Genomic DNA, 20,374 nt, shown 5'->3' on the forward strand with positions numbered 1-20,374 from the left:
AAATGAAAGCAGCATTTCAGAGTACTGCATAGACATGGTGCAAGATCAACTCTGTGTTCACTTGAATAAGCTCATTAAAATCATAGACCTTTTAAAGTCAATAGCAAAACTCCCACTGATGTCAGAGCACCCAGGATTTTCTTCCCATATTCAGAAGCAACCATTGTAAAATTCTGGGTGGAATGCATGAAGTAACATGTTTCCTTAGTGATGACTGAACACTCTTGAGTATATAATCTTTAAATATACGGGGTTTCTGATTCTAGGAAAATACCATGATCAGAAGGCTACAAAAGGTTGCCTGTAGCCATTTTAGTGGTTTCCCTTCTGAGTTGCAGGGCATTCAGTGGATTAAAAAAAGCCAACAACTGTAAACAAGATAAAATGACACCACTACCACCACCCCCTGCCAAAAAAAAAGAAAAGAAAAATTTTCCCTAAAAAAAGTGTGTTTGAAAGAGAATTTTTTTCACTGAAAAATGTGCTACTTTTTCCCTTGTCCATGAATGCTCTCTCTTCTAGGTTTGGGTATCAGCACAGGGAGAACAGTAGGAATGCTTGGAGGGAAGCAGGTAGACTGCAGACAGAGATGAACCAACCTTTTGTCCAGGGGCTCCGTCTTCTCCCGGAAGACCAGGCAGACCTGCCAGTCCTGAAGGGCCTGGCTCACCCTGACATCAATAAAAAGTAAGTCCTTTTATTAAATGCAGACTTGGTACTATTTCTCTGAATCAAGGAAATATATTTTAAAAAGTTTACTCAACTGTATATGTATTTATAGCAAAAATTTATGCATATGAACCCAAATCTTGCCATTTTTTTATAAAGACAACTCTCATGTACCTGGAACTATCCTACTGTCTGATTGTTTGAACTGTGCATTTTATCTATGCGATTAATATTATTAGCTATTAATGCTCCAGCTCATTCTTAAAAAATAATGCCATCGTTTCATTAAGTGGCAGCATTTGAAGTAAAGATAGAGTTGACTGTGACATGATGATTGACACCTTGCTGGTGAATATCAGTGCAAATCTGTTAATGGCAGTGGAATTGGCATTGGCCAATTTATGTAAGGTTCAAGAGCCTGACCTGTTTTTAGATGAAATGGGATCATTTGGGGTCAAATGGGTTCACTCAGTATTACCATATTTTGTGAAATTAAAGAAAGAAATTGAACAATTTCATTCCTTTTCCAACCCCTGTCCCAAATCCCTGACAAACAAGAGCAAAACCACGACAGCCCTGTACTTTTCCACTATCACAAAAGTACTTTTTCATCTATTCCCATTTTTTATATTAATCTGGCTGTTAATGACATAGGGACTGGTTAATATCTTGGTCACTTTAGCACTAAAATAATCTGCTTACAGCTTCTTCTCTAAGCAAGTGTGCTTTCTGTCTAGTAGCACAGCTTATTTCCTGTATGAAGGTGTGAAGATGTAGCTGCTGCTCTATTTACATCCTATCTTGTGTGAAAAGGGAAGGAGCAGCACAATAACCACTGTTCAGTGCTTTTTTTCACCAGCTCTGGCTATAGCTTAGCTTACGCTGGGGACTGCAAGTTCTGGCAACTGTTTAGTATTCTAGATGGTTTTCTGGACAGAACTGTAGGTGAGCTGTATGCAACACTGACTTGAGCATAGGCGAGGCACGTGGAAATTTTCAGTCACAATAAATCTCATTACTTCTGTATGGAACTGGTAGATTTAAAATGTTCCCATTTCTGGAGGTTATTGAAAGTCTGTGTTAAAAATTTTAAAGACTAAGAACCTAAATTTTATTTCTAGGCCTGTTTTTAAGTGCCTACAGAAAGGATACTCAGGGAACACAAATTTCAAATCAGAATAAATTAATAAATTAAATAATTCCTCTATTAACGATGTACCTTAGAACCAGGTTCTCCAATACCTCTTTCTCCTGGCACTCCAGTCTCTCCTGGTAAGCCTTGTTCACCCTTAAGTAGAAATTATTTTTTAACAGTGTTATCATGGAAAAATATAAAAGCATGGTTTTGGTTGCTTATATTTAAAGGAAGATTAGTGTAATACTGTCTTTAGTATGATGAGTTAAACCCGTGGTCACAAAGATTGGGAATCTGCAGCACGTTTTGAGCTGTCACCAAAAAGTTGTTGGTAGAAATGATTAATGCTGTAAATCTATATGAGTCCCTGTGAATGTTTCCCACCAAAGTAGCTGGTATTTCAGGAGCATATCTGACATCCACAGACAATTCACCCTTCTCTTTCTTTTTACTAGTGGTAAAGCATATCCCTGCACAATCAGTTAAAATGTAATAGGTGATCTCTGATGCTGCAAAATACTTTACCTGGCATGGACCCTTGACCCAATTACACCTCTAGTTCCTTTATACTATGCTTTAATAGCCTTCAGTCATTCAGAACTTTATTTGTCACCTCTTTCAGAAAGTCACTTTAAATCTCCATTCCAAACACTTCAAGGGTGACGTCTTTCATTAACAGTTCTGTATTTTGCAAATCAGTCAAGGCTAAATTATTCTGACAGTTTTCCTTCAGCAAAGGTAATCTTCATTTTACCTTGGACCATTCTTAACTGCTAGATACAGTAAATACACATAGTCAGGTGAGACAACAGGCAGCAGAAGTAACAGGACAGGCAGACAATCTGTAAGGTATGTATGTATTTTTCTGGAATGGAAACAGTACAGTGAGGATAAAAGATGATATTGAAATTTTGGTGTTCTTCTGTGTTAAGTGCAACTACTTTCTGGAATTGATTCACTGCAACTGCACCTGATATGATGAAACTGCAAGTTTAAGGCAGACAACCTGTTCTATGGAAATGTATCAGACAAAGTGCAGTTCATTGTCTGATGTGTAGTACCTCAAAGGTTCTGTCGTGAGCCAAGCCAAAACCTAAATAGATATCTATGGCATTGGTTTATCAAGGTTTTTCAGTGGAGTAGAATCTGCTGTAGAGTTTAATAATATTAATAAAGAAAATAATTTCCTGCAGCTATGTCAATACTTAGATTGGTGTTCAGCACTTTAACAAGCATAAGGATAGAGATAGACCAGGAAACATACCAGTAAAAACAGCACAGTAGCTTTTATTTCAGAAAATTCCCTAACCTTTGGTCCAGGTAGTCCCTGTCCTGGTAGCCCTCTAGAGCCGGGTGGTCCTTTTGGGCCCTCCACTCCCTGAAAAGATTAGTTAAGTAGTTATTAAAAATAAAATATTCTCTATACACATTTAAGTCTGGGGTAAAGGGGATGTGAAAACTGCACCTTCTCTCCTTGAATTCCAATTCCAGGTAATCCAATTGGCCCAGGTAAACCAGGAGGACCAAATTCACCCTGGCGAACAAAGTACAATTGCTTAGTTGTGTAAAGGTACAGAAACAGTCTGGGACAGCTCCCGTGCTAGTACATGTTGACTTAACCTCTCTTGAAGTCAGTGAAGCTGGAGATCTGACCTTTTATCTTTCACATATGCATTTATTCCCTGCTGGTTCAGTTGCAAACAACTGAAGTCCCTTTTTACCTTTCTAAATCTCAACTTTCCCACAGAATCAGATGCTTTTTGTAACATTTCCTATTTTAATATGAAGAGATGTTATAATACGTTGGGAGACTTTATTGGGCATAAATCTCCCCACAAAATACCTTATTATCCAGGGCCTATTGTGGGTTCCTTGCCTCATTACACCTTTTGTAGTGAATATCAACTCTGTATTCCCTGTATTATGTGGATTTATTAGCACTTTGTTAATCCCCTGGTCTATTTACTGCTCACCTTTTCACCTTTTATGCTGATGCCTGGAAGTCCACGAGGGCCTTTTGGTCCATCAAAACCACGGTCTCCCTACATGAAAAAATAATATATTGTTAACTGTAGAAACACACAGCTGTTCTCTCTGAAGTAACTAGAGACACTGTTTGCTCTGTCATCATGAAAACCAAAATGAGAAGAACCAGAAAGTAGCTCCGGGATCTGTTTTCCAGGATACCAAAGAGGTCATCTTTTCAAATGAGCTTGCTCTGCAGTTTGAAATCGCTGATGAAAGAGCTGAACAAGCTTCTTTTTACCTTTCTGCCCACCTTGATTGTTTAAGGTCCTGTCCTGCTTCCCCTCAAATCAATGGCAAAACCACAACTGATTTAAATGTCAGCAGGGCTGAGTAATGAGACTAACTGAAAGCTGAATTCTGCTTATTTGTCTCATGGGTTAATCTCATTAAAGTGTGGCAATGAGAATCTGGCTCTCATTAAGAATTTTGCCAGAATAAAGACCAGGCCAAATTGTATTGTTGTAGAAGTCTATTTGTAAATGTCATTGTCTTTCTAGATGTTTACAAAACAGTAGTCTTGGGGAAAATGCAGGTTACTAATAGAGACACAAATATTGTGCTTTCTTGTACTTCTGTTTATAAAACATGTAGAGACAGATTGTTAGCTTATGTAAATTGTCACAGAATCACCCAAGGCAATAAAGTTATGCCCCAGACAGGTCTTTTCTCTCCCTAGTAACCAATTCCAAATTAACCAGTTTAACTTTGACTGAAATACATTATGGGAATTTCTGTTTAAAATAACATTCTTTACTCCTGATGCTTTAGAACACCTGCCTTCATTTTCCTTGTTACTGAACTGTGAGCTTGTAGTAAAAATGTTCTGAAGAGAGCAATTGTAAATTTGCTTTAGATAAACAAATCACCTGTTTAAAACATGTTTAAAATCAGACAGCTGACATACTTGGCAGCCATAAATAGGATTACAGATATGTATAGACTCTGTTGATACATGCGTGGCTCCAGGTCAGACTTGCCAGTAAAAAGCTGTACGTTTTTCATAGAATCAAGAGTTCCAATAGTGCTGGCAGAATTCCACTTCGATTATTTTATTCTGCCTATCTCAATTGCTCAATAGTTTTGGTTAGATTATGCATTCTTCTGTACTTTTTCCCACTATGCATTGTTTCTGTGCTTTACTTATTAGTTGTAGTGTTTCTTCCCACATGAATTGGTATTTCAGTGGCAATGGAGTGATTTCTAAATGCATTTTCTTCAAATAGCTTTTTTGTTTGTTTTCATGCATGAGATCTGCTAAGCAAACACAAGCCATCAACAGTGAGGTTAGATAATTTATATAATTCATCATAAAATAGATACTGGATGTTTGACGATACTATGTTGCTAGCAGCAGTCAAATTTAAACCTAGCTGACTACAGTATTGTGCTAAGCAAAAATCGTAAGATTTTTAGTGAAGAGACAGTTGGACCCTGCATCTGCGAAACAATTTTTTATTGTTTTCCCAACCAAAATTGCCTTAGTGCATGCATAAAAATAAGTGAACCATTTAGCTCATGTACAAGCTGTGTCACTTTGTTAATGTGACCAAAGGTCAAAGTGACAACTCAGCCTGGGAGTCATTTTTCAGCGAGCCACAAAAGGAGCTAGTAGTGGGTCTAGTGAGTCCATCCACGTAGGTGCAACTACTACTGTCATTACTTCCACTGGATCCGAAAATTAGTAACAGCAGCTTTCTTTTTCCACAAACTGAATTCAGACTTCTGCTAAAATGCATAAGCCAGTGGTTGAGGTATTTAAGAAACTTGGAAGCTTGTCTTTAGTGTCAACAAAGGTCTCATATATAAGGATTTAGAAAAAAGCAACAACTAAAAGCTGCATTTTTCATCTAGGAATCAGTTTTATAATATTTTATTTAACATCAGATGCTCGAGGCTGTTTTAAAATTATAGCTGGAATTCTTTCCAGGCACAGATCCCACAAATCAAGTGTCAGGTCAATTAAATATCGGCTTTATAGGCCCCAAAGGCTAGCTGTGCCTAGAAGTCATGTTTGGACCAACTGATTTCTATGAAAATATATTGGGTTAATTGATGCCAAATTTTAATATTAATTTACAAGCTACTTTCTCAGATTCCCATGTCTGCTATGGACTTGTTTTGGCATGCACTCATTTAATGGTGCTGCTCTAGTCTTAAAACCCTTCAACTGCTGTACCTTTGCTCCTGGAAGCCCTTCTCCTGGTGAACCTCTTTCTCCTTGAACACCTTGTGGTCCTTGAGGCCCCTGTTAACATAAGTTTAAAATGGCCTAGAATATGTATTAGTCACTCAAATCAACAGCAGCATGTTCTATGTCATTGTTGGTTTTAAGCACCTCTTTAAATGTTGGTGTAGTTATAACCTGTTAAAAATAATACAGTAATATGATATTCACAGTGAATAAATGATGAGCATTCTGGTCTGCAGCAATAACATGGCAGATTTACTTTTCTGGTTACTTATGAATCACAGGTTATATAGCTGAAATTCCTGTTCCTTATACTTTTGAAATCTTCACTCTCTAAACTTTAGTTTTGTTTACATATTGTTACTAATCCTTATTAACGTATCAGTATAATCATGGGAGACAGGGAGAACCAGATTAAAGACCATGCAGAGTAGTACTGAAGAAGATGTAGCTGTAGAGAGATTTGACTCTAATGGGTGAAGAGAATAATAGCATGCCCTTCTCTCTTTGAAAGCAGATCTGATAGGAGCACAAGGGGCAAGTAACACAACTAAAACCTTTCACTAAATGCAAGTCCAAAACCTGTGCATATTGAACATGCTTCACAGTGTTTTCCCACATCTGGGGTGTTTTTCCTCTGATTTATTCCTTAAGATTACACACACATCGCAGAATGCTGGTAGATTTGGCTCTGCATAGCCTAAATATGCTTCTGCTTCTTCTGCACATAGCTTTAGAATGATGCCTAATTCTTAGGTAAAGATAATTACACTGCATTCAGCTGTAAAAAGAAAACTGTTTTGAAGCAAATACACTTTAAAGTAAATTTTACAAACACCTTTAGTACATTTTTTAAAATCAGAATTTTTTGTATCAGTATAGCTGTTGTGGCTAACAATGATGCACATCACAGGCACCTCTTTACCCACAAAGTGGCTCTTTTCTCTGTGCTGTTACTGAAGAGACTCAGGAAGCATTACTGCCCCACTTTGACTGACTCTCATCACTGGCCTTATTAGTAATGCTCCTTTCTTTAGACTCTTCAGTGAGAACTAACTCCTCTCCAGTAGTGTATTTTCAAGCAAGTTTGAGATCAGTAGGTTCAGTTACCAAACAATCTTTCTGTTTTTCATGGGAGCACCTCTTTTGAAATGATTATTACAAATCTTTCCTTGTCAATGGGGAAAAGTTAGTTGTGAAAAAAATGCACAAAATTTCCCTCATGGTTGCACTACGGGTCTTTCATCCAGGTGATGAGAAATGAATTTGAGTCTGCTGTATTGTAAATAGCTCAGTAAAAGGTGCTGTCTGACACTTTGAAAAAAAGTGACCATAAAATCGGTGTACTGATTTTCTGAATTACCACAAAAGGTCAAAAGGTTGAGTTTACAACTACCAGCAGGAGGAAGGGAAGGAAAAGAAGGAAGAGACTTCAGAGCGTAACATACTATAAATTCTGAAAGTCAAACTTTTTTTATTTCTCCCTCCATTACCTCCAGTAAAGGTAATACTGGTCAAATTGTTACCTGGGACCACTTATGCAATCTGAATGTCTTTATGGAGGTTGTTTAGGTATGACTGTTTCTAATGTTACAGTGGTTGAAATGGAGTCTCTCTCTCTCAAAGCCATGCTGATGTTAATGTTCTAATGATACTGAAAAGCAGTCAACTTCGAAGTTACCACATGTGGATTTGAATCTATCAGGGGACAGATTTATTTAAATATTTATGTGGTTTTGCATAAGGTGTTATTTTTTCATAGCTGTTTTGGAGACTAAGATAATCAGAAAAGTTAAGGAATTGGAAACATTTCCAGTTTATTGAGGGAAATGAAAGTCAGACAATGTAGTAGGTATGAGAGTAAGAACTAGTGGAAGAAAGAAAAGAGAAAGTATCATTTAATACACCTATATTCCTTTTAACAGGGAAGCACTGAGAATTTTTCCTTTCTGTCCTGCTTCCCTGTCACCAGATAAAAAATAGACATACCATAAGTCCTGGCTCACCAACTCCTGGTGGGCCAACAGGGCCCGGTCTTCCTGTCAAACCGGTGTCACCCTTCAAACAAAGATGTATTTTGAAAATGCCTGATTTAGGTATTTGTATATGTGCAGCATATAACAACTCGTCAGACATTCTGTGCTTGAAATAGTTGATGTAGGAGAATACAGGAATGGCAGAGAAAATCTGAGTGTCCTCAGAGTCATACAGCATGCAAGGCCCAAGAGACATTGAACCGGTGCAGTTTCACAGCACTAGGGGACAGCCTCAGCTCTGCGTTTGAGAGAATACAATGCTGAATCTAAACGGTTAATTATTCCCATCATATTCCTAGTATATTATGTATCACTTACTGTCCTTTTCCAAGAAGTCAGTATTTCTATCACAGTGTTTCTGTTCTTTATGCCAGTCATCTAAACTAACAAGCCTGTTTTTCACAGGATAATCTTTGTTTAAGACTATGTATGCATTTTTACTCAGCCATACTGCTCGGATTGACTTACATCAAGCATAAGAACTACTGTAAAAAAGTCCTTTATAGTACATACTTAAAATGTACTTTTTTTTTTTCCCAAACAGTTTTGATCAACATACAGAATACCTTTCCAATACCATAAAAACAGCATTTGGGGGCCTGAAGTTTCTCATGTACCAGCAAGTGTATTATCTCAGCTGTCTCGGTCTTCATTCTTATCCTACAATACATGTAATACAGAAGATGAGAGATGCTTGTACCTTCGGACCTGGCAGTCCTATTCCAGTCTCTCCAGGCAAGCCAGGTGGCCCAGGGAGACCTCTTTCACCCTTTTCAAAGAATGAAAAAAGAAACAATTCTGCTTAAAAATTAGTGTCTAGGGAAATCAGTTTAACTCGGTTTGTAAGTTCATTTTTTGTATATCCTGAATTTCAGCCCATTGGAATTGTCTTACACAGTACTTCATCTGTTCACCCTTTCAATGCTTCAAAATTCCCTTTATTAAGAGCATAGATATTTCCTGTAGAAAGTGATACCAGATTAAACAAAAGGAAAAATTTTTTGTTTCATGTTGGGTATAAGAGTTTTGACACCCAACTGCTCTGTACCTCACTGTTGGCCAGTAGGTGCTCTAAATATGGTGCAAAGGAGATATCAAGAGAGATATCAAAAGAGATAATGTCCTTAATGAAACTTACTTTCAAGTTTTTCTCCACAACAATATTCCTTTCGGTAGCTGAAGAACCCATTAGCCTTGGCTCAATTACTCAGTTTAAGGTTTTTCTGAGAAGCAAAGTGTAACTGTGGTCTCTCTTAATGAAGTTAAACCAGTTCCCATAATTGTCTATAATACCCAGTAATATTTGGATCTTCCATTAAACTGCTATGATAAAGATATCAAGTCATCACAGAACCACAGAATGAAGTAATCTCCAGTGGTATACCTGGAATTTACAATGGGGTAAGTGAAAAGTAAGCCTTAAGGATTTAATAAATGTAAATCATACATTTTTCAAACAAACAAATAAAAAATATTAATGTTTAAGAGGGGACTGGATCTTGCAGTGAAGCACTGGGTGATTTCTGTGGCCCACCTTCAGAGGGCCCATTGCAAGACTGTGTCCTGAATTGCATTCATCCTCGTGACTTTCAGATATCTTCTGCTGAGCATCATCAAACAGTGGGACTGCTAATTTTGAGCTATAGAATTCTTCTTGAGAATGTATGGTTTCAAGAGAAGAGTTCAAGATCCCAAACAGAATTCCTGCTTGGTACTTAGGGAAAAAATTAGTTTTAAATTGAAAACTGAAGAAATGCAATTCTACACTGCTGCTAAGTAATATTCTGTGATGCTACCATATTTTAACTGTTTGTGAGAAAAGACTGAAGTGTGATTTGGACCTGAATCCAATACAAAGAGCAAATGAAGACCTTCCTTAGGAACCTTGTAGAATACAGAGTATATGATTTGCTAGCAATGTCATGTTAAACTGCATCCCCTACAAGAAGGGTATGGGGTATAAGGATAAAAGCATTATTGATGTGAGGCTGTATTAATACCTTTTAGCATTAAGAAAGAGAAGAAATAATGCAGTTCTTGCCTTTGATCCTTGTAGGCCTTCAGGCCCTTGATCTCCAGACTGTCCTTGTGGACCCTATTAAAACAGGAGTGATTTTAATGAGATTTGTCAAGCTTTCAGAACAATGGCAGCTTGAAATACAATCTCTAGTTTGCTGTAGTCCGCATGAAAATAGGAGTTACAAACATTCTAGAACTGAAGCTTTGCTTTCTGATGCATGTATAGATTCAGCTACTCAACTCAGTTGGAGCTAGGTCTGGTAATCGAGGGAGAGAAATTGGCTCTCCCTTCATTTGAATACAATTAAAGGTAATCTGTAGTCAAGATTTACTGAAACATCTATGATGGGCTAAGCTTCATGGCCTTCAGTCCAAGAGTATTGGGACAAAAAGAGACTAAAGTGTTTCCATGTACTTCTGTGAAATGTGTGAAATTCTGTGATAATGAAATAGTTAAGATACTGAATGGGAAATTAGTGATTTTGGTTTTTGTGGAATTGTATTTGCTGTGGTCTTTGAGACTGAATGAATTATAAGGATGATTTATTTGTTTAGACTGCTCCTCCAAATTCTTGTTAATTTTGCTGTTTAAGAAGATAGATTTTGGATGCCTTGAACTCAGTGACTCAAAGATTCCATGACAGTTCTGGTATGATATTATTTCAGAGCTTTGAATCCCAGGGAACCAGGTATTGTTGTTTGTATAGTTTCTTTGGTTTTTTTTTACCTGTAACCCTCTCGTTCCTCTGGGGCCTACTGGACCTTCAGGACCCTGAAAGGCAAGTGAAAAAAAGGATACATTCATTTGTACTTAGATTTGGTCAAAACCACTTTTAGATAACTTTTTACTAAGGTATCTTATTTAGGTATCTTTATGTTAAAAAAAAAAAAAAGGGCAAGAGAAGCTCAGCAGCCAGCAAGTATTAAATAAATATTTTTAAAATGGACTGTGGTAATCAGAATACAGAGTAGGAATGAACAGAGGTAATTATCAAGGACCAGTAATCCAAGATTAAACTCTGTTTCTTTCATTTAAAATATTCATAGCAATTATACACCAAATTGTGAAGATCGATATTAGAAACCTTGATTTCATTTTCACCTCTCATTCCCTTTGCTTACTACTTCAAGCCTTCTGCCTCTGTTAAAGTCAGGTAGAGTTTTAACATTGTTATAAACAGGCTTAGGTGTGGGCTTTAAGAGGAATCACATGAAAATATAGAAGGAGCTGAGAAAGTTACTGCAAATGGTATCCTTGCTCACTTCATTTTTTAAAACTGTCAGTTGTTAATTTCCCTCAGCCTTAGAATTAATATTTGCCTTAAATCTATCACCACAGTTGTTATTCAGGGAACTGTAGGGTTTTTTTGTACTTTAACTGTGTTTCCTGAAAGCATAACAACTTTGTGGCTACTTACTCTGTCTCCTTTTATCCCTGGGATTCCACATTCACCTCTTTCACCCTGGAAAGGAACAGGAATAAATATTTATGAGGTATATTGAGCATATAATCCTTATTCTTTGGGTGCTTTAGTTGAAAACCTAAATGTTATTCTGTTCATGACATATTATAGTAATTGTGCTGTAAGTTCATTGGAGAAGGGACACATCTTCTATTAGAGCTTGTGCAGCAGCTGGTGAGATGATGTTATTGTTCATTACTAAAATTTATAAGAAATATGGCACTATACATAATAAGTAATAATAACATAAAATATCTATATGTAAGCAGAAGTTCAGACTAAAAGTAGTACCTTCTCTCCTTTATATCCAGATTTCCCCTGGAAAAATATAAAAGCAAAGCAGGTTGTGAGGATATATAACCCAAATGTAAGAATGTGAGTATTGGTGCTATTAACATTCTACTTTCTCTAGAAAAAGAGCATTTCAGGTTATAATGAACAATTAGGTAGAAAAGGTGATCTCTGATAAACATGGCAATTTGACTCTAAATACTGCATCTACTGGTCATGAAAGATGCTGCTGCATGTGTGAACAAATCTTATGAAAGTAATTTTAGACTGGGATTTTGATGATTGTAAAAGCACATCAACTAGAGTTCATATTTCTATCTTAGAAACATGCTAAAATAAGAAAGCAAGAAAAAAGTCACTAATTAAAAAGGATGGTCAGAATAAATAAGAAAATATAAAGTAGAGTGATTCATATGTGAATGAATTCAGAGTTAAGCACTAAGAGGCTGGTGCTACAGTTACTTCCTATATGTATTTCATTCAACTTTTTCATTACTATTACACACTGGATCCTTTATTTGCCAAATGAATAAATTTAAACTGACCCATAAAGATGCAAGCAGAGTGTCAATTTCTGTAATATTCTTGGGTTATCATATCAGAACTTTTCACACTTTTTAGAAGGGACTATGTATTATTAAAGAGTATTTTCTAGATCACTCTTGTAAGAAGGAATTATTCCCTTTCTTTAAGCAATGACAATGTTTTTAGTTCTTCTAGTGTTAGTGAATCATTAAACCAGAATTGAAATCTGTTATTCTAATCACACAAAAAAAAAAGTAAAAAAAAAAAAAAAAAAGTGGTGTTTTGCATTGGAGGAATGCTGCTTACTGGAGAAGAAGGAAAAAAAATTTTTTTACCTCTATTCCATCTCGTCCTGGGATTCCATTAAGACCTGGCTCCCCCTGTGAATAATCCAACATCAAGATCAGTGAAATTAGGATAAGATAGTACTGTCCTGATTATCTGAGTAGATATCTCAATGCAATACAGGAAGCATACCAATTCCCTTTTTTTACACTCTGATGATTTTATATGTTAGATATAAGATTTTAGTTTGTAAAGAATCTTAGTCTTTACTACAGCAAAGGGGGTAGATGAGGTTTAAGAAATTCACAGGTGGAGCATACACAGGAACTATTAGGATAGTCTTTCATATTAATGAAGTACCAAATCTTTCTCCTAAATCTGAAAAATCACATCACCTTTGCTCCTTTCAGGCCTGGAGCTCCATCATCCCCAGTGCGACCCTTCTTACCCTGAAAACAACAAAATAAAATTCTTATAGTATATGTTAGTCAAATGATTTTATTTTACAATATATACACTATTTTAAAAAATATTTATGATATTTGCTTCCTATAGACTTATTTTTAAAAATCTCTGCATTTACCATAACCTTGAAGTTGAATTTCTGGGAGCAGCAGGACCAACTCAATAGGCAGCCATTTTCCCCTTGTCTTTGTTGTAAACAAAAATTGTTCAGATATCCTCTGAAGAAAAGAGGTGATCGGATGTCTTTGTAGCTACCCAGCTTGCCAAGTGAGTGTTTTGTTTTCCTTTGAACTCTTAGAGGTGCATGCTTTTGTTTAAGAGGTACTTGCACTCTCCAAGTAAAGACATGGAATAATAACCCAAACAAAACTACTGTTTGCACACAAGAGGCTACATTTTCAATTAAAGTGTGCTGTACTGTGCAAGATAAAACTGGTGTGTATTTCTGTTTATGTAGAGATGTAGGGAATGGCGTTCGGAAGATCTTGCGATGTCACGGAAAGATGGAGGGTTAGTCGCAGCCCTATGACGTATCTGTAATCCCGCCTACCCTTGTTAGTATAAAAGCAATTAACTGCGCAATAAAAGGCGGAAGTTGGCGCTCACACTGTGTGTGTTATCTGTCTCTTTCCCTGGTCCGGGCCGACCAGTGATCTAAGCGTGGCACCTTGATATGTAGCAAATGCTACATAGGTATAGGATGTTCAGGTCAAAAGGATGAGCATGGGCAGATCTCTAGGGTTCTGTTTCAAACTCTGACACTGTCCCTTCACTTTCAGCAAGGGCTATAAGGTACTGTGGTGCTTTAGTTCAATGTTAGGGATATAATATCATTCAACTCTGAGAGTTCTTTTTGAAACATAAAACCTGCAGTTCAAACCTTGTATGAAGCAATCTCCTAGATTTGCTCAGGGGTTCTAGTTGTAAGACTATTCTGAAAGAAGTCCAGCCTATTTTACCCGCTTTACAAGTCTTGACTCAATTGTTCCTAATGCTTCAGCTTCTTGCTCTCTCTCTTGCTTTCAGAGAGCTTTCCAGATATTAATGTTTCATTTGGGGCTAGTTAGATCCACCTGGTCTGGTTGTCTGATTGTAACAAGTGAATTATTGTTACACATAGGAAAGTTGCTTCCTTTTAAACTGCTGTGGCTAAAAGAAGAGACTCACCACATCACACTGTTCTTTTTTTCAGAGGGAGTGTCTCAGGGCATTCTCAGGTCTCTCTGTGCATTTCCTACTGGTGTGACATTTCCATGCAATGTAACTATGGAGGACTATGTATTGAACCTTGAAATTTTGTTGTCTCAGAATTTGGGTTCAAATAATTCCTAAAAAATTTCCAACAATGAAATCTTGATTTATACTGTGTATCAGTTATTTAAGAAATGACAGCTACTTACAGCAGGGCCAGGAAGGCCTCTTTCCCCCTTCTCACAGTTACATGAGGCGGCCTGGGGACACTGAATGAAAATAGTCTAAATCAGTACATTTTAATAGAAGAAATAGAAAACACATGAACATTGCTTTTAAGTTACTGGTATGGCTAGTCTGAGTACACTAGTAATTACCAGAATCCAGTTATATTTACATGTTTTACAGAAATCTATTAACTGTCAGTTTACCACTCATCAGGAATGTGGCCTCCTACACTCCATCCAAAAATCTGTATCAGTCCTACTCATGAAATACCAATCATCTCGATAAAGAGTTTACCTCCAAACTTTTCACAAGGTCAGTTTATTGGTATGCTGTGTCTATGATTGCAGATTTATTTTGATTACTAGTCACTGTAGAGATAGCCAAGACAGTGGGGTGAGAAAACATCTTACATCCTTTTTCCACTTTACTCCACTATATGTAGGATAGATCATTGTTTAGCTCTAGCTTGATCTATAAACAAAACATGTTATGGATATATACTTTTATCTAGTTAATGTAATTCATTATAATAGTTTCTAATCTTTCTTCCGTCATCTCTACCATCATGTGTCACAGTCAGACATCATTATGGTATGTAGTTATGTGATTTCTAGGATCTTTTTTAAACTTTAAAACCATTACATAATATGGAAATATACAGATTCTGGGGTTATTTTTGGAGGAGGAATAAGGAATGTTGTTTTTATTTTTGGTTTTACTATGTATTAAACCACCACTCAGCTTGGAGATGTCTAGAAGTGAAAGGTTTAAATATCATTCTTATCTGAATATCCCAATTAGCAACAATACGTTTTTCCAAGGATACCATTGAATGTCTTACTACTTCAGGATTTATTCTGACAGAGAAAAATCAACATGCCAGTGGAAATCTGGACAGGCTGGATCGATGGGCTGAGGCCAATCGTATGAGGTTCAGCAAGGCCAAGTGCTGGGTCCTGCACTTGGGTCACAACAACCCCATGCAGAGCTACAGGCTTGGGGAAGAGTGGCTGGAAAGCTGCCCGGTGGAAAAGGACCTGGGGGTGCTGGTCGACAAACGGCTGAATATGAGCCAGCAGTGTGCCCAGGTGGCCAAGAAGGCCAACGGCATCCTGGCCTGTGTCAGAAATAGCGTGGCCAGCAGGAGCAGGGCAGTGATCGTCCCCCTGTACTGGGCACTGGTGAGGCCACACCTCGAGTACTGTGTTCAGTTTTGGGCCCCTCACTACAGGAAAGACGTTGAGGTGCTGGAGCGTGTCCAGAGAAGGGCATCCAAGTTGGTGAGGGGCCTGGAGCACAAGTCTTATGAGGAGCGGCTGAGGGAACCGGGGCTGTTTAGCCTGGAGAAAAGGAGGCTGAGGGGAGACCTTATCGCTCCCTACAACTACCTGAAAGGAGGTTGTAACGAGGTGGGTGCTGGTCTCTTCTGTCAGGTGGCTGGAAATAGGACGAGAGGAAATGGCCTCAAGTTGCAGCAAGGGAGGTTTAGGTTGGATATTAGGAAAAACTTCTTTACTGAAAGGGTTGTCAGGTATTAGAACAGGCTGCCCAGGGAAGTGGTTGAGTCACCATTCCTGGAGGTATTCAAAAAGCGCATAGACAAGGCACTTCAGGACATGGTTTAGTGGGCATGGTTGACGGTTGGACTCGATGATCTTGAAGGTCTTTTCCAATCTAAATGATTCTATGATTCTATTCTATGATTCTATGAAATGAGTGAAAAATAAAATGCTTCAAGTTTTGCAAACACTCACAGTATTTAGCAGTTTCCTTGAGCTGCTCATCAGAATAGTCTTTGCCTGCGATAACTGTACCTTAAGTAGGACTAACATCTTTAAAAGGAAAGCTAACTTTATTCCCTTCAAAATGGCAGCCAGACCTACCAATGCCTGCAGTCAGGGTGACACAGTGTGGACAAACTGGAAAAGTGCAATGGTGGAGCTTTGTTCGAGTTCCTTCCTTTTTTAACTCTATTACATAGGAAGAGCATTAAGGGCTAGAACTGCACCACATTCAGGTCTGTGTCATGTTTTCTTATCCACTGAGTCTGTTGGATGGTGTGCCGAGACGTATCAGCAAATTCTTCGTAACATGAATACTCACACATTGTTATTTTGCAACTTTGAAAATGAGGAGGGAAAGTAAATGACATTAGGATAGCAAATTAAAGCTCTGTCCTGCAAATACAAAAGCATGTTTTACTTGAAGGCAATCCCATTAGATTCAATATTTAACCAACTTCCTGACTCATCAGTTTTCTTGAATTATGTTTCCATGTAATTGTAAATGTCTATATTAAGCAGTAGTTCTGTACAGGAAAAAAAAAAAACTTACCTCTTCTTCAGACAGATCTTTCTGTAAAGACAGATATTCAAAACAACATTAGAAACTTAAACTCATAATCCAGCTCTACAGGAAGGACACTGAAAAATGTTACAATAAATTGCTTCAGCAGCTAGTTAATTAAATTATGCAATTAAAATATTAACTAACATTAATTAAGCTTTAATTTCTGAGAAACATTCTAGCAATCTTTCCATTCTAAAAAATAATTTAAATAATTTCAATTCCTATTATAGATTGTTGACTGCACAAATCACTGACTCTCCTTGTCCAGCCATAATTTGCTAAAATTACTATGGTAAACAGACCTAAAACAACACAGTTAGCTAGGTATATGGGAATGATGCACCCAGAAACTACACTGTTTCCAAAGTGCTCTCTAGTAGGAGTGAATGATACATACTCTACACTTGAAAAAATCAGCTTTTCTATGCATACTGTTAGGCACACACAAAATGAGAACACCCTAGAAAAGATTTTGACAGTGATCACATGAAGTTATCATCATCAAATTAGCTCTGTTATTTTTTAGAAGATCTCTACAGCTGAAACATCTACATACAATGCATTCCTCCCACTTTTCACAACTGATGTAATCTCTTGGCAGGACATAAATGTGTCGATGAGCAACAATGCAATACACATCTCTAAAATTCACATGTATGCACATATAATTATGCCAAAGCCATTATTTAAGCCAGAGAGCAGCCATGTTCTCAGAAGAAGGTACCTGAGGATGGCTGCCTGTTTGCAACAGGTAGAATACAATGTGCTTAGTCACTTGAGAGGTGGTTGCTGTGATACAGAAAGCAAGAGTAATACCAGAGAAAATGGGAAGGGTGATATTCAAGGAAAACAATGCAGAGTGGCAGGCTGTTGAAGTGAAGGACAGACAGGAAGGCCAGCTTGTGTACATGCTCTAGGCCTGTATAAAATCACTTAGGTGCCAGTTTTACTGCAGAAGTCTCCTGGTTGTTATTCATATTTCTATTTTATATCTACGTGCATGCTCAGATCAGGACTTCATCCACAGCTTGTGTCACCAGATTTATAGGCTAGAGCATGGCTCTATTCTCCACACTTGGCAGGGAATGTTTTTTATAAATTCAGTTCACATGCCGAAAAGAGGCACCCAAGCAAAATTTCAAGCTCAATTTACACATTTCTTCTTGATTATGTGGTAGGTTTTCCATGGAAATTTAAAGATGTCTATGGCCAAGTTCAGATTTTATCTAAATTGACATATCTCCATTAAGGTCAAAAATTAATTTTCACTTCTGCAAGAGCTGCATCTTTTTTGGTACAAAAGGCAATCTCACATTCCTACTTGCTACAGAAGAAAGCACTAGGATGTCAAAAATTGGTTGTTTTTTTAAGAAAGGAGGTTTAAAATACCTGTCTTAGGAGGAAAAACAGAGATAAAAATAACTTCACAACAAGTCTCTTTAAGTCTAATTCAGTTTCCAACTTCAAATATTTTACCTGGCAAGATCTGAATGGTGGGGAGAGAAAGGAAACCTGTACTTTGGCACAGTGGTCTTATTAATAAGTGGCCCACTTTAGCATGTGAAAAGTACAGTTTTTGTCAGTAGCATAACTGTTTCAAAATATTGGAAATAAGACCATTTTTTACATATGTTCCTATAATTATTTCAAATTCTTTCTCATACATACCATTTCTTTGAGAACCTTCTCCACAGTTTCTTTCTCCTGGAGGTTGAAAACGAACCTGGATGCTGGGACACTGGCCAGGAGCCGGAGCTTGGCAGCATTACTAACCTCCTCAGCCACTCTGGTCATTCCCATTGTGAAAAATACAATTCCTTGGTGTTTAGCATCAGCTGTAGCTGCAAAAATATCTGGGTTTCTTGGGTGGTCCACTCCATCAGTGAAGAGCACAGCTACTTTCACACTACCCAGAGTCCCTTCAGTCATATAGAGTTGTGTGAGGTTAGTTATAGCGTAAGTTGTGTAGGTGCCATGACCTATGTAGGTTATGGGACCAATGTGGGATTTGAATGCTTCAGGACCTTTCCAGTCATGGAAAGTTTGCTCTATGAGAACAGTGCTGCTGTACTGAAGTAAGGCCATCCTCCAGCTAAGGGTACGTCCAGAACTAAGCTGAAGACTTTTCATTCTGTCTACTGTTGCCAGTACAAATTTTTTCTGCTGTTCATGATTATAGTCCTTAGCACTTTCAGAGCTGTCCAGTAAAAAAGCAATTTCCAGAATGCAGTCTTCATCTAGAATAAATAGGTAGGTAGGTGAGTGGAGTGATTTCATACTAAATCTCATTCTACCCTTACCCTTAAATGTATTTTAGGCTTTAAAAGTGGGAGTGCAATTGTGGAATTTTTTGAAAACATCTGTGATCACAAGTGTGAGATCCTCATGAAGATAGAGCATATAGAGGCTGAGGAATTTGCTCCAGAACAGATGCCCGAAGGAATAGGAGGCTGAAGGTGAGGTGATGTCATGTAGTATGAAATGAGGAATGTTATACTGGTTTTATACATTCGTTCTGTCCTCTTGCCTGGTATTTCACTGAATATCCTACCAGGATGGGGACTGGGAAGGTGGAAGTAATCTACAGGAAAATAACTCTTACTGAATAAGACACTGGAATATGATCTGACAGAGCTAGATTTTGTCCCTAGTACTGACACTCACATCCAGTGACATAAAAGTTTCCAAAAGCAGGATCTGCAGAGTATTAATTTTCTGAACTACTGATAACATTAATTCTTTAGAAATACAGTTATATGGGCTATTATTCTTGTGACAGTAACAAGCCATATCATAAAAAAGCCAAGAATTAATCTTCTTTTCTGAAATACACAAAAGGGGAGGGAAAAGATGGGAGTAAAAAGATAAAAGTGCAAAAATAAGGCATGTGAAAATGTAGGATGAGGCAAGCCTGGCTGATTATAAGCAATATCTTAGAGGGCAAGTTAGCCATGTAGTCCAGAATCCAAATAAATGAATCAGGGCAAAACCCCACACCTGTTTTAAAATTACAATATTCACCTTGATCGCTTGGACTGGGATATTTTTCTACAGTATTTGAAAGAATGTGTTTAGGTTTTGGTCTTCTCAATCCATATCTTTTTTCTTCCCTGAGATTTTCTGCTAAAAACTCATGGTGTTCAAGTATCCACAAAAGCCACCAGAATCTGAAGAACATCATTTGTTTGTTTTCTGCTTCCTAAACAACACAAATAATAATACAGAAGTACAGCAGCACGAGAACAATAAAACATTATTCAATTTTGCTTCAACAGGTTGCTTAGCAGGTTGTATTTTAAAATGCAGTCCCTAAAAATGAGCTGGTTTTATTTTCTTTTGGTAAGATCTTCTCCAAAATATGTAACAAATAATAAACAGAGGCATACTGGAGTGATTTTCAAGCATAGTGTGTATGGTTCTAGCACATGACAAACTGGAGACAGACATTTTACAAACATACTTCAGTTCTCTCTCACTGCCTGGTAGTGTTTGTACAACCAGC

General features: G+C 37.5%; 1 protein-coding gene across 1 annotated transcript in view; it reads right to left on the reverse strand.

The window, feature by feature from the left end:
- LOC142031694 (uncharacterized) overlaps positions 1-20,050 on the reverse strand; it is a 38,528-nt gene extending 18,478 nt beyond the window's left edge. Inside the window, exons 1-18 of the mRNA XM_075029388.1 lie at positions 19,894-20,050; positions 18,541-19,109; positions 16,858-16,878; positions 14,505-14,564; positions 13,035-13,088; positions 12,690-12,734; positions 11,830-11,856; positions 11,494-11,538; positions 10,803-10,847; positions 10,098-10,151; positions 8,757-8,825; positions 8,010-8,078; positions 6,009-6,077; positions 3,778-3,846; positions 3,270-3,338; positions 3,114-3,182; positions 1,889-1,957; positions 600-671 (exon numbers count right to left, since the gene is read on the reverse strand). Of these exons, the coding sequence (XP_074885489.1) occupies positions 600-671; positions 1,889-1,957; positions 3,114-3,182; positions 3,270-3,338; positions 3,778-3,846; positions 6,009-6,077; positions 8,010-8,078; positions 8,757-8,825; positions 10,098-10,151; positions 10,803-10,847; positions 11,494-11,538; positions 11,830-11,856; positions 12,690-12,734; positions 13,035-13,088; positions 14,505-14,564; positions 16,858-16,878; positions 18,541-19,109; positions 19,894-20,050 (1,632 nt within the window). The remainder of the gene's footprint in view (positions 1-599; positions 672-1,888; positions 1,958-3,113; positions 3,183-3,269; positions 3,339-3,777; positions 3,847-6,008; positions 6,078-8,009; positions 8,079-8,756; positions 8,826-10,097; positions 10,152-10,802; positions 10,848-11,493; positions 11,539-11,829; positions 11,857-12,689; positions 12,735-13,034; positions 13,089-14,504; positions 14,565-16,857; positions 16,879-18,540; positions 19,110-19,893) is intronic.
- Positions 20,051-20,374: the final 324 nt, after the last annotated feature.

This window comes from Buteo buteo, chromosome 5 (assembly GCF_964188355.1).
Source record: "Buteo buteo chromosome 5, bButBut1.hap1.1, whole genome shotgun sequence".
In the NCBI taxonomy this organism is placed as follows: domain Eukaryota; kingdom Metazoa; phylum Chordata; class Aves; order Accipitriformes; family Accipitridae; genus Buteo; species Buteo buteo.